Here is a 16,051-nt window from a genome sequence, read left to right on the forward strand (position 1 = left end):
GCTACACAAAAGCCTGGGAACATTACAATTGAGTAGAAATACATACATCACACTACAGAAGGCCACTATATTGAATACATGCCATATTGTTAGGAAATTCCTTAATACAGACACTGACACACACATTTAATTTTAGTTTTGTTTTGGTTGCTATGCCTTGACTCTGGTCCGGCATAGTACACAGCCACCGGTTTAAACCGAGTATTACCTACTAAACCCAACATAATAATAATAATATTAGATTTCAAACAAACAAAAATTCACTGTTCAGAAAGAACAGTGAATTTTTAGTAATAGAGTTTAATAGAAAAAAAAGCAGTATTTATCATATTACTGAAAGAGAAATATTGATAATATATATACACTTGTTTATTAGTTCCATCTACATTGATGCACCAACATAAATATCATTAATAAGATCCATATTGCTCCTAGACAGTCACAAGTTATAAAAAAAAGTGAAAAAATCATTTAGAAAAACTATAAAATAATTTTTATTGAAAAATTGATTGAAAATATATACAGCCAGCCTGTGAGAAATAGTACAGTCGACCCCCCTATAACATTGTTGATAATTCCATTTTATATGAATTCCATGTTGTACCGGGCTGTTGAAATACATGTGCCGGGCTGTGAACGGCTCACGTATTTGTAAAATCTAAGTGCCTCGTACAACATGGAATTCATATAAAATGGAATTATCAACAGTGTTATAGGGGAGTCGACTGTATTTTTAACATGGATTAAATTTAGGATTAAATTTCGCATGGGTAAGAAGGGCAAATATTACAATAACTGGGTGATAGAAGTATCACCAAAATTGAGATTACAGCTATTAAAATACGAAAAAATTTCAGTCCAATGGTCCAAGTGTAGAATTACTGACTTTTGCCCAGTACTCCAATGTTTTCGCTGCTGCTGATTTGGGCACACTTCCACTTCATGCAGTCAAGAGGTACCAACTTGCAGTCACTGTGCTGGCCAACATAGCTTTAAGGACTGCACTAACAAGAACAAACCAGCTATTTGCTGCAATTGTAAACACGNCAGTGTAAACTATGTAATTTCCTGTATATACCCGGTAATACTTAGTGGCACCGGGATATGCCATATGGCATATTGATCAATAAATATCTGTATCTGTATTTTTAACAGACTAACAATAAACTTCATTTCACAGATGTAATCACTTACATTAACAACAAATTTTCTGATTTTAGAATGAAATAAATAAAACATAATTATTTGAATGTTTTATGACAATTTTATGTTATTTATTTATTTTAAAGTTAATTATTCCAAAATGAATATATATTTTTAATGATCCAAGTGCATAATTCTATTCTTTCCTACAAAAAATATTACTTTCATTAAAGTAGAAGAAATGTATGTATATAGAAAAATTACAAAAACATACATTTATGTTACACAAATGCTTGTTTTTGCTTTAAATATAATAACTTTAATTTGTATCAATGTTCAATTTTAGTAATTTTTCATCTATTTAAAAATTATGTTGCATAATCTGTTACAAATTATAAATTATAACTAGTTCACCAATGTTTAATGTCAAATAAACTTAAGACTAATCTCACCTCTTTTCTCAGCAACACTTTCTAAAATTTTTTCTTCTTCCTTTAATTGCTTTTCCAAAGCACTTTCCTTTCTAGCTGTAAATAATAATTTATATATTTTATTTATTATTTTCCAATTTCAATAACAATATATCAAATTTGCTATGATTATAAGGTTAAATCACAGGTTAAAATGAATTAAGAGGAAATGATATTTATCACTATATTAGTAAAACATACACATATATCTATTGTTTCTAGAGATGTAAATCTGAATAATATTAATTCTTTAGATATATTGACTGTCTTTGATGACAGAGATAAATGAATCCATCTTTTTCCTATCTATGTAATATTGAAATAAATGAAAAGCTGTGATATTTGATTTTAAGAATCTTAATTTAAAATAAGTTTGTACTTTGATTTATTCATATTGGAAATGAGATTTTGTTTCATTTAGCTCATTACAGTTCATAAATATATAAAATGTAAATTAAAAAATGATTTTCAAATGATATGGACAAAGACAGAATTTTATATTTTTATGCTTCTGATTTTTCAAACCATGCCTGTTCTATTTTCAATATAAATATATAATCAATCAATATATATTTATAGAATTAGCTATTCATTAGCCATTCAATTTTATTTAAAGATGATAAAACAATTGTAAATGTATAAAAAGAAAAAAAGGTTTAGTCCTGAAATTGTTATTGTTTTTGACAGGCACTAAATTAATGAGTTTGAGAAATTATAATAATAATTAACCCTACAGAATTTTAAAAAAATGAAATTGTTCATTATAAACAATGTAAGTAAAAAAATAGAAGACAGAAATCAAAAAGAGAACATTAACAATACTGTATGTTTTAGGTAGAAAAGAAAATAAGATATGGAAACAGAAGTTTTATACAAAATGCAATAGTTCTGTTAAATGTTAAATTTATAAATATTGTAAGAATCCTTTTACCTGTAATATAATTTGAGTGTGATAAATATTTATATTAGATACAGATTTTAAGAAAACAATTAGTGTTTTTAACAAATTTTGAGTTGTTCTTATATATAATGATGTTTTTATTATATTTAGAAATATATAATTTATTAATTGTTAGCATTTTTAAGTAGAAGTAATGTTAAAATCAATAATATGAAGACACAACGTGATTTTTCACTATTATTTTTTACACTATATATTCTATAAACAAGGTTATTTGTAATTTAATTCAAAATATTAAATCATATTTAAATAATATTATCAGGTAACCAAAAAAGTTTGTGGTTTTATAAACTTACTAGTTTAAACATTAATTTTGTAGAATTTGTTGTAGATGACAAGTTAATTTCCATCCTAAATTTAGACTTTCACAGCAATTTGTTAAAAAATTTTAATTATGTAGTTGTTTACAGTAAATGTGAAAACAGATGTCAAAATGTCAGCTTCAAATACAGTTATTTCAGGGTGCTTACTTTATAAATTTAAACTTAAGACAAATACTGCACAAGCTTCCTGAATCCAGAGCAAGGATAGTTAGTAAACAGCCCAAAAATGGTATGAAAAAATTTGTGTTAGAGCTGAATCTCTTGAAGATGCAGTCTGTGAAAGATTGCCAACAGTCATTGATGACAACAAATGAAAAAATGCTATTGAGTCAGATTCAGAGATTGAGAGAGTTCAAAACAGCCAGCATTGATTAATTACAAAAGTATTTTATTTTGTCAAGATAATGCAAAATTTCAACTTTAGGAGTGATTTTCAGGAAAGTTCTTTATCCTTTCTAGGAAAATTCTGCTCCAACCTCCATATTCACCAGATCTCTCACCATCTGATTTTCATCTTTTCTTGTTGCTTGACAATTGTGTAACCAAAAATTTCAAAATCAAGAGGGATTAGAAAAGAAGTTGAATAAGTTTGTTTCCAAATTTTATAAGAGGAAAATTTATAAACTTATTTCTCATTGAGTAAAAATTATCAATTGTGAAAGTGCTTACTTTTTAGAATAAAATATTCTTGTTTTATTTTTGTCTTAAAAAACCATACAAACTTTTTGGTTATCCAATTAAAATTTTGATTGTTTAGTTGGTAAACAATCAATTAGTTCAGTTGTAATGCTGTGCAAATATTCAATAATTAACAAAATTACATCACTAATAAACTGGTGTGTATACTAGTGATGTAATTTTGCTAAACAAACCTAAATCAATAAATTTATAACATCACAATTATATAAAATAATAATTTTATAAACTGTTTCACCTTCAGCTTTCTTTTTTAATTCATTATGTTGGTCTAATAAGCTAATATTAGACTTTCTACCATATTGATCATCATCAATTTCTTCTTCTATGGCACTGTTTGATTTACTTTCTTCTTCTTGTAAGGTTAGATTTAAACGACCAAGTGTATGCAGCTATATTAAATATATTCAAAAATATAAACATATTTTTTATAAACAGCTAAAATACTTTATAAGCTATTATTAATTATTTGAATATCTAGTTAGAAATTAAAAATTTGCATTAATTTTTTTGCTCAATTACCATATTAACAATAGTACTAGAACATATAAGCACCTAATATCATTTAATAAATTTCAGTTTAGGAATTTAAAAATTTTCAAAATCTTTAATAAAATAATAAATATAAAATAAAAATGATTTTCATTAAATAATTCTTACTATAAATTATTTAAAATTTATATGGCAAATATTGACTATTAACTGCTGAAAGTCAAAAAACAATTTTAAAAATATATTAAAAACTGTAGTCACTTTAAATTCACAACTTTACAGTTATTTTATATAATTCCAAACCATAGCATTGAATAAGATAAAAATAAAACAATATTAAAAGTTGAGTGTAAACATCAGTCACGATTAAAATTAATTAAAATTATAATTTATGCTTTGTCATAATTCATTTTTATATAAGAGTGTATTATTAATTCAATTCAAATTTTATGCTAGTTTAAATTTTGTTATTAATATATCAATCATTAAATAAGATGCTTAGAAAGCCTTTTTGGGATTGAATATCTTTAGAGAAATTCACATGTGAAAATANGCTTCAAATACAGTTATTTCAGGGTGCTTACTTTATAAATTTAAACTTAAGACAAATACTGCACAAGCTTCCTGAATCCAGAGCAAGGATAGTTAGTAAACAGCCCAAAAATGGTATGAAAAAATTTGTGTTAGAGCTGAATCTCTTGAAGATGCAGTCTGTGAAAGATTGCCAACAGTCATTGATGACAACAAATGAAAAAATGCTATTGAGTCAGATTCAGAGATTGAGAGAGTTCAAAACAGCCAGCATTGATTAATTACAAAAGTATTTTATTTTGTCAAGATAATGCAAAATTTCAACTTTAGGAGTGATTTTCAGGAAAGTTCTTTATCCTTTCTAGGAAAATTCTGCTCCAACCTCCATATTCACCAGATCTCTCACCATCTGATTTTCATCTTTTCTTGTTGCTTGACAATTGTGTAACCAAAAATTTCAAAATCAAGAGGGATTAGAAAAGAAGTTGAATAAGTTTGTTTCCAAATTTTATAAGAGGAAAATTTATAAACTTATTTCTCATTGAGTAAAAATTATCAATTGTGAAAGTGCTTACTTTTTAGAATAAAATATTCTTGTTTTATTTTTGTCTTAAAAAACCATACAAACTTTTTGGTTATCCAATTAAAATTTTGATTGTTTAGTTGGTAAACAATCAATTAGTTCAGTTGTAATGCTGTGCAAATATTCAATAATTAACAAAATTACATCACTAATAAACTGGTGTGTATACTAGTGATGTAATTTTGCTAAACAAACCTAAATCAATAAATTTATAACATCACAATTATATAAAATAATAATTTTATAAACTGTTTCACCTTCAGCTTTCTTTTTTAATTCATTATGTTGGTCTAATAAGCTAATATTAGACTTTCTACCATATTGATCATCATCAATTTCTTCTTCTATGGCACTGTTTGATTTACTTTCTTCTTCTTGTAAGGTTAGATTTAAACGACCAAGTGTATGCAGCTATATTAAATATATTCAAAAATATAAACATATTTTTTATAAACAGCTAAAATACTTTATAAGCTATTATTAATTATTTGAATATCTAGTTAGAAATTAAAAATTTGCATTAATTTTTTTGCTCAATTACCATATTAACAATAGTACTAGAACATATAAGCACCTAATATCATTTAATAAATTTCAGTTTAGGAATTTAAAAATTTTCAAAATCTTTAATAAAATAATAAATATAAAATAAAAATGATTTTCATTAAATAATTCTTACTATAAATTATTTAAAATTTATATGGCAAATATTGACTATTAACTGCTGAAAGTCAAAAAAAAATTTTAAAAATATATTAAAAACTGTAGTCACTTTAAATTCACAACTTTACAGTTATTTTATATAATTCCAAACCATAGCATTGAATAACAGTTCACAATATATTATAAGATAAAAATAAAACAATATTAAAAGTTGAGTGTAAACATCAGTCATAATTAAAATTAATTAAAATTATAATTTATGCTTTGTCATAATTCATTTTTATATAAGAGTGTATTATTAATTCAATTCAAATTTTATGCTAGTTTAAAGAATTTTGTTATTAATATATCAATCATTAAATAAGATGCTTAGAAAGCCTTTTTGAGATTGAATATCTTTAGAGAAATTCACAAGTAAAAATATCTATATAATGAATCAATGGTACTGAATTCAAAAGGATTATGATAGTGCTTAAGACTTAATTTTTGGATATCAAACAATTTCTGAGTTTTTAATTCTTGAAGGTAGAAGAAACATTTAAAATGAAGTTGTAAAATAATCATTGTGCATAAATAACTTTTTATTTTCAAATTTATAAAAACATCATTTACTTTCTGTAGCAAACTAATAATCAGTACAGCTGATGCAACAAAACACAAAACATCAATTATATTTTTGTATTTTCTCTTATTTTCTAATTGTCATTTGATACTGCATATTGGTACAGTAATACTCCGAACTTACACAATACGTGGGACTGAGCGGTAAGCGCGTAAGTTGAATTCACGTAAGTCGGGATATAATTTCGCATATAAATACATACAAATAATTTTTAATTGGGGCCAGAGACTAAACAAAAAAATAATTTAGAAAAAAATGTTTAATAAAATCTTAGATAATACATATGTATAACAAATTAGGCCTGTATTATTTTACAATTTTTCACATTTACTTGATTATTACGCCATAATTTTAACATTGTTTCCATCTCAGCGATAATACTGTGATGTTTACGAATGATGCTTGAATTTAAAGATTGAGCATTTTTCACAGCTTTGAGAATTTTTTTCTTTGCCTTTTATAATTGTTCTGACCGTCGATTCCGGTAGATCAAACTTCTTTGCCAATTCACAAATTTTCATTTTTGTATCGAAGTCTTTAATAATGGGTACGTTCGTAAAGTCAAACGAGTTAAACGCGTTAGTAACGAATCGTTCGAAAAGTCTAACGAAATAGGAATAACGATGACGTCATTCTCGTTTAACTCGTTCGACTTTACGAACATACCCAATGTTAACTTTACATTCCAAAGATAAAGTTTTTCTTTTCTTGTTTGATGCAGAAGAATTAGTTCTACTTCGTTTGGATGACATAGTAGAGTCTCTCGAGTCTCCGTAGATATAACAAACACAGAAATAAATAACACAAAATAAATTGTAGCTATGTGTGGATTCCGCGCGACACATCCGAACATGTAAGCTGAACAATAGTGTGGGGGGAGTGAGTAATCAAGGGTTGCGTGGCGCTCAAACAAAAGACGAATCGACGAGATTTGAAAATCGCGTAACTCCGGGTTCGCGTAAGTCGGGGTATTACTGTATTTTAAGATCTTTTAACTCTTAATATTTCTTATCATTGATACTTAGAAACAAACTACTATAGATGACATCTGAAAACACTACACAAATACAACAGTCATATATATTTTATGCTTTTAAAGAGAAAAGTAGGTAATTATTTTTCAGAGTTTTTCAGTAAGATTGAGAATTGTTTGAAGCATTACTGATTTTATTCTACAATACTATAATTTGAATTTTTCTGCAGTCCTCAATGGTTAGTGTTAGATTGTTTGATTCCAAAATTTGGATCAAGATAATATTAATTTCCTTTACGCAATTGTACTATTAACTAGTATATGGAAAAATAATTCTCCTTTCTTCTCTGACTTCTGGAGGCTTAAAAGATTCCAAGTCTGTAGACTGGTATAAAAAACAAAAGGACCAACAGGTTAACTTTAAGAGAAAAAAATTTTTTATTTAACACTATAATTCACCCCAAATGCATTTCCCCTTTTTGGCCTCTTGAGCAGGGTTTCTTACAACCAGAATGTAATACAGGTTATCCATTAGAAGACATCATTAACACCATTCTTGGAATTTTTTAAGCCCTCAGAAGTCAGAGAAGAAAGGAGAATTATTTTTCCGTATACTAGTTAGTAGTACAATTGGGTAAAGACAATTTATCTGACTCCATTGGTTTTTTTTAAAATATTTTTATTAATATTAATTATTAATATATTTGGCACTATCAATTATATAATTTCAACATTTAATATCTTAAGTAATAGTTAAATCCCAACAAGATTTTTAGGAGACTATATTAATTTTTAGAAATAAATAAATCTTTTTAAGTTACAAAGAATTATTTTTAATGAGTGAATTCTTAATATTTATTTTTGTTTTATTATTTTTTTATTAAAAAAATAGTCCATATGTATTTGAATAATAAATAGATTAAACAAACCTGCTGTTTTCTTCTTTCTTTAAGTGGTACATAGGGAACATAATCATCATCACTTTCACTTTCAACTTCTCTTCTATATCTCTAAATTAAGTAAATAAATAAAATTTATTTATTGAGATTTTTAATGCATTAAATTAACTTATTTTAAACTCTTTCTGCCCTGTGGGCACTAAGAGGACAATTAATTTTGTTTCAATTCAGTTTACTGTATTTCATACTGAGATAACAAAACTAATTAAAATATAAAAAGTTCATTCAGATTTAATTTTTTATTTAAATATGTTTTTACAGAACTGAAAGATATTAAATATTACAGCTTGTTTCAGAAATCTTGGCTATAAAAATACACAGTAACAGGGACCAGCTGATTTACTTAGCCAAAGGGACTGATTGATATATTTTTCACAAGGATACCGTGCATTATCAAAAAGGAGCTCTTGAGCTTTTTAAAACTTTCAGAGCCCCACCCAAGTATTGTGCATTGTTTGACAAGGTTCATGAATTAATCTGTAATTAAATTTATAAACTATCAGTGTTAAAAAAATGCAATGCTATTATTTATGTTTATAATTATTGTACTGTATTTTGTAATGACAACATAACTAACTTTCTCAAATAAAGCAAATATTTTCTTTGTTTTGAATTTTGATTACAAATTTTACTTAATTTTGCTGTTTGATTGTCAATTATATTAATCTTTCAACTAATTAAGATTTTAGTTTTTATGGATATTTATTAAACTAAATTATTTTTAACTAAAATGGCAAGATTATGGAAATGTAACCCACAGATTTCAAAGTGGTCTTACTCTATTATATGACAGACTATAACAGATATGTCAAATTTTATTAGTTTAATCAAATGTAAATCATAAAATTCATTTTTTCCTAATTTGACATCTGAAAAATAGGTAAACAAAGATGCCACATTTTCTGAAAATACAACTGAAAGTGACACAACTGGTTTTATCACTTTCAGTTCAACAGAATCTCATCTGAAAGCAAAGTTGAAAATATCTTAATTTTTTTCATTTCTGGCAAGCTTTTCAGTTGTGATTTAACCAATAAAAAAGTGTTTGTTAATGATATCAGATCATCCATCAGAAAATTATACTAGTGCTATTATTCAACAAATAACTTAAATCAACTTGATATAGTATCTCATAATTATCATTTTGTTTTAAACTAATCTGCAAATCCTAGTTATAATCATACTTCAATTGATTTTTGTATATTTCTCTCACCCAAAATCAATGTTTTCTTTTCTCTTTTTGTTTTTTAAACAATTAACAGGCTACTTAAAAGCAATATGAGGTTCAAAGCCACCAAAGTGCTCTTCATTTTGGAAAACTGACTTTGAAAAGTTCCAGTGTGTTGCAATTTTAGGGTAGTATGGAACTTAGCTAAACAGAAAAACACATGAAACTACATTTGTCTATTTTTCAGTTTTTGTTTACAAGTAATGTGGAGTCCAGGCCTTACATAATATATGAAAAAAGATTATTTTTACCAAAATTTATATTAATGTATTTCTCATCAATGTTATCAGATATATATTAACTTCTGTGACTTTTTGAATTTAGTCTTTTTGCTAACAATTTATAATTATGTAACTGTAATCATATTTCCTATTGAAAAAAAAAAGTAAAATCAATGCCTCTACTTCAGTGGTTCTCAAACTGTGGGACATTTCTCCTTAGTGAAACACGAGATCCTTCCTAAAAGGTACAAAGAAATTATCAATATTACAGTAGAGCCTCGAAAACTCGGCCTAATGTGGACCGAAGGGTGGTCAAGTTTGTGAACATGCCGGATTATCGGGATGGGGTTAAAAAAGGATAAGTATGCGTGTTTCCTCAGAAAATATTGTACTGTACTTGTATGTATTGTTTGCTTGAGAATACAACTGAGAATAAACTGCCCAAATACCCTTAAACAAAGGAAAAATACATCCTTTATGAAGGCATAGAGCCTTTACTACATGAAAATGAAAATTAATGAATACACTGTGTACAGTAATTTACCTGATAAGACAGACCTCAGAAAAATACTTTATGAGGCATAAAGCTGTCTATAATGAAAATTAATTAACTAAGGATTTTTTTTGCCCTGCCAAGGTGTGGCTGAGTTATCCGGAGTGCCGAGTTTTCGAGGCTCTACTGTATCGTTTATTTTTGTTTAAACTACAACACATACTTGATATTCTATCTATGATTTTCAGTACACTTTAACATTTTAGTGTTATAGTGTACTGAAAATCTGAATTTCGATGTTTATTTCATTAAAATTATTACATTGTGGTTATGACTATGTTAGTTTTATTATTAATTAAAATAAAATCCATTAAAAAATTTATAGTTTAATTATATGGAAAGTGTAGAGGGTTGGCAAGATCTTTTCACAAAAACATGGGCATTTTTTTAAAAAGTCTGAGAATTACTATTCTACTTAGATCTTATTTTTCAAGATCATCAAAACATTTTAAAAGAAATTTATAAATATAAAAAAAATGAACAAACAATAACAAATTAAATACATATTTATTGATAATTTTTCTCTGTCATTATGCTTGTAAGCTGCAGAGAACTATATTAATCTATGCAGTTAATGTCATCTTATAATATAAACTGGAGTGAGTTTATAAAAAAATATATTTCTTGGTAGACTATACATACAGGATGAGTCAATTTTATTCGATCCTTTCACATGCTCTTGAGGTAATAATGATTCTCCAGCAGAGTCAACCTTTCATTGTAGGCTACTTGTCCATAGGCTACTCAAGAGCGTGTGAAAGGATCAAATGAAATTGACTCATCCTGTATGTATAGTCTACCAAGAAATACATTTTTTTGTAAATTTGTCCTGGCAATTTTTTAAAATGGAGTGAGTTTATTTTAGAGAAATTTCAAAATTTACAGACTAAATGTAGATCAAACTATTGAATATACATATTAACTAAAATGTTTGTATTCTCTACCTCTTTAACACTGAGATAATATCTTTTAAATATGTTTAAAAACATACTTAACACATTGAGGCTATTCATTTTGTGAACTAACAGCTAAATGTATTGAGATATTAGTTATGCATCTAGTTAATAAAACTCTAAGTATCCATCAAAAATTCATCATAACACAATTAGCAGATTAATAAATCAATATAATTTATTAAAAATTTTCTAGTTTGATTATGTAAAAAATTTTAAAACTTTTTTCTAATATTTTTATATGAAGTTTCTACTGTTTGCCACCTTACATGCAGTAAGAGGATCTTTTTTCATATCCATCATGAGTTTGGCTATAATACCATGGGTAACTGAGTGATGAGAATGAAATCTTCCATAAAAATTTGGGACAATCTGTCTCAGAGAGACAGATCAATATCTTTAGCACTTGTCATATGGTTGTTATTCCTGAGTCAAGCTTAGTTTAAGACTTCAGTTATTCTCTTATTCTTTTGAGATTACATACACCAACTTGATATTAGTGAAGGAATTTATACAGTGTTTTTAATAAGATTTTAAAACTATCTGAATTAATACTTAAAAAATGTATGACTTTTTACATATATAGGAATGATTAATTCATTACATGAATAAAAATGGAAGAGTTCAATATGATGTTTTGTCTACTATGAAAAATTTATATAATAGTTACACATTTCAGCAATACTGTATCATTTATTGTTACATTTTTTAAATACAGTAGTGTCCACTTATAACAAACCTGAACAAACCTGTTCTGACAGTTTGTAAAAACTGATGTTCATTATATCAGATAAGAAATAAAACAACCTAATTTTAAAAAACTAAAGTTTAATGTCTCAAAAGATAAAATGTAACAAATTATTATATAGAAAGTTGCTTGTTAAAACATCAATATAAATGCGCATGGTTACTTAAAAAACTGTTATTTTTTTATAAAAAAATTAAATAGGCTGGGTGTATAATAAACCTNATAATAATTTATATATTTTATTTATTATTTTCCAATTTCAATAACAATATATCAAATTTGCTATGATTATAAGGTTAAATCACAGGTTAAAATGAATTAAGAGGAAATGATATTTATCACTATATTAGTAAAACATACACATATATCTATTGTTTCTAGAGATGTAAATCTGAATAATATTAATTCTTTAGATATATTGACTGTCTTTGATGACAGAGATAAATGAATCCATCTTTTTCCTATCTATGTAATATTGAAATAAATGAAAAGCTGTGATATTTGATTTTAAGAATCTTAATTTAAAATAAGTTTGTACTTTGATTTATTCATATTGGAAATGAGATTTTGTTTCATTTAGCTCATTACAGTTCATAAATATATAAAATGTAAATTAAAAAATGATTTTCAAATGATATGGACAAAGACAGAATTTTATATTTTTATGCTTCTGATTTTTCAAACCATGCCTGTTCTATTTTCAATATAAATATATAATCAATCAATATATATTTATAGAATTAGCTATTCATTAGCCATTCAATTTTATTTAAAGATGATAAAACAATTGTAAATGTATAAAAAGAAAAAAAGGTTTAGTCCTGAAATTGTTATTGTTTTTGACAGGCACTAAATTAATGAGTTTGAGAAATTATAATAATAATTAACCCTACAGAATTTTAAAAAAATGAAATTGTTCATTATAAACAATGTAAGTAAAAAAATAGAAGACAGAAATCAAAAAGAGAACATTAACAATACTGTATGTTTTAGGTAGAAAAGAAAATAAGATATGGAAACAGAAGTTTTATACAAAATGCAATAGTTCTGTTAAATGTTAAATTTATAAATATTGTAAGAATCCTTTTACCTGTAATATAATTTGAGTGTGATAAATATTTATATTAGATACAGATTTTAAGAAAACAATTAGTGTTTTTAACAAATTTTGAGTTGTTCTTATATATAATGATGTTTTTATTATATTTAGAAATATATAATTTATTAATTGTTAGCATTTTTAAGTAGAAGTAATGTTAAAATCAATAATATGAAGACACAACGTGATTTTTCACTATTATTTTTTACACTATATATTCTATAAACAAGGTTATTTGTAATTTAATTCAAAATATTAAATCATATTTAAATAATATTATCAGGTAACCAAAAAAGTTTGTGGTTTTATAAACTTACTAGTTTAAACATTAATTTTGTAGAATTTGTTGTAGATGACAAGTTAATTTCCATCCTAAATTTAGACTTTCACAGCAATTTGTTAAAAAATTTTAATTATGTAGTTGTTTACAGTAAATGTGAAAACAGATGTCAAAATGTCAGCTTCAAATACAGTTATTTCAGGGTGCTTACTTTATAAATTTAAACTTAAGACAAATACTGCACAAGCTTCCTGAATCCAGAGCAAGGATAGTTAGTAAACAGCCCAAAAATGGTATGAAAAAATTTGTGTTAGAGCTGAATCTCTTGAAGATGCAGTCTGTGAAAGATTGCCAACAGTCATTGATGACAACAAATGAAAAAATGCTATTGAGTCAGATTCAGAGATTGAGAGAGTTCAAAACAGCCAGCATTGATTAATTACAAAAGTATTTTATTTTGTCAAGATAATGCAAAATTTCAACTTTAGGAGTGATTTTCAGGAAAGTTCTTTATCCTTTCTAGGAAAATTCTGCTCCAACCTCCATATTCACCAGATCTCTCACCATCTGATTTTCATCTTTTCTTGTTGCTTGACAATTGTGTAACCAAAAATTTCAAAATCAAGAGGGATTAGAAAAGAAGTTGAATAAGTTTGTTTCCAAATTTTATAAGAGGAAAATTTATAAACTTATTTCTCATTGAGTAAAAATTATCAATTGTGAAAGTGCTTACTTTTTAGAATAAAATATTCTTGTTTTATTTTTGTCTTAAAAAACCATACAAACTTTTTGGTTATCCAATTAAAATTTTGATTGTTTAGTTGGTAAACAATCAATTAGTTCAGTTGTAATGCTGTGCAAATATTCAATAATTAACAAAATTACATCACTAATAAACTGGTGTGTATACTAGTGATGTAATTTTGCTAAACAAACCTAAATCAATAAATTTATAACATCACAATTATATAAAATAATAATTTTATAAACTGTTTCACCTTCAGCTTTCTTTTTTAATTCATTATGTTGGTCTAATAAGCTAATATTAGACTTTCTACCATATTGATCATCATCAATTTCTTCTTCTATGGCACTGTTTGATTTACTTTCTTCTTCTTGTAAGGTTAGATTTAAACGACCAAGTGTATGCAGCTATATTAAATATATTCAAAAATATAAACATATTTTTTATAAACAGCTAAAATACTTTATAAGCTATTATTAATTATTTGAATATCTAGTTAGAAATTAAAAATTTGCATTAATTTTTTTGCTCAATTACCATATTAACAATAGTACTAGAACATATAAGCACCTAATATCATTTAATAAATTTCAGTTTAGGAATTTAAAAATTTTCAAAATCTTTAATAAAATAATAAATATAAAATAAAAATGATTTTCATTAAATAATTCTTACTATAAATTATTTAAAATTTATATGGCAAATATTGACTATTAACTGCTGAAAGTCAAAAAACAATTTTAAAAATATATTAAAAACTGTAGTCACTTTAAATTCACAACTTTACAGTTATTTTATATAATTCCAAACCATAGCATTGAATAAGATAAAAATAAAACAATATTAAAAGTTGAGTGTAAACATCAGTCACGATTAAAATTAATTAAAATTATAATTTATGCTTTGTCATAATTCATTTTTATATAAGAGTGTATTATTAATTCAATTCAAATTTTATGCTAGTTTAAATTTTGTTATTAATATATCAATCATTAAATAAGATGCTTAGAAAGCCTTTTTGGGATTGAATATCTTTAGAGAAATTCACATGTGAAAATATCTATATAATGAATCAATGGTACTGAATTCAAAAGGATTATGATAGTGCTTAAGACTTAATTTTTGGATATCAAACAATTTCTGAGTTTTTAATTCTTGAAGGTAGAAGAAACATTTAAAATGAAGTTGTAAAATAATCATTGTGCATAAATAACTTTTTATTTTCAAATTTATAAAAACATCATTTACTTTCTGTAGCAAACTAATAATCAGTACAGCTGATGCAACAAAACACAAAACATCAATTATATTTTTGTATTTTCTCTTATTTTCTAATTGTCATTTGATACTGCATATTGGTACAGTAATACTCCGAACTTACACAATACGTGGGACTGAGCGGTAAGCGCGTAAGTTGAATTCACGTAAGTCGGGATATAATTTCGCATATAAATACATACAAATAATTTTTAATTGGGGCCAGAGACTAAACAAAAAAATAATTTAGAAAAAAATGTTTAATAAAATCTTAGATAATACATATGTATAACAAATTAGGCCTGTATTATTTTACAATTTTTCACATTTACTTGATTATTACGCCATAATTTTAACATTGTTTCCATCTCAGCGATAATACTGTGATGTTTACGAATGATGCTTGAATTTAAAGATTGAGCATTTTTCACAGCTTTGAGAATTTTTTTCTTTGCCTTTTATAATTGTTCTGACCGTCGATTCCGGTAGATCAAACTTCTTTGCCAATTCACAAATTTTCATTTTTGTATCGAAGTCTTTAATAATGGGTA

General features: G+C 25.6%; 1 protein-coding gene across 1 annotated transcript in view; it reads right to left on the reverse strand.

The window, feature by feature from the left end:
- The window catches only part of LOC111621740 (ATP-dependent RNA helicase abstrakt-like), a 66,770-nt gene that overhangs the window by 43,063 nt on the left and 7,656 nt on the right, over nucleotides 1-16,051 (reverse strand). The window contains exons 2-4 of the mRNA XM_023363967.1: nucleotides 8,387-8,467; nucleotides 5,457-5,610; nucleotides 1,596-1,670 (exon numbers count right to left, since the gene is read on the reverse strand). Coding sequence (XP_023219735.1) covers nucleotides 1,596-1,670; nucleotides 5,457-5,610; nucleotides 8,387-8,467 — 310 coding nt within the window. The remainder of the gene's footprint in view (nucleotides 1-1,595; nucleotides 1,671-5,456; nucleotides 5,611-8,386; nucleotides 8,468-16,051) is intronic.

Source organism: Centruroides sculpturatus, unplaced genomic scaffold, assembly GCF_000671375.1.
Source record: "Centruroides sculpturatus isolate CEXI.00-Female unplaced genomic scaffold, Cexi_2.0 scaffold21, whole genome shotgun sequence".
Lineage (NCBI taxonomy): Eukaryota > Metazoa > Arthropoda > Arachnida > Scorpiones > Buthidae > Centruroides > Centruroides sculpturatus.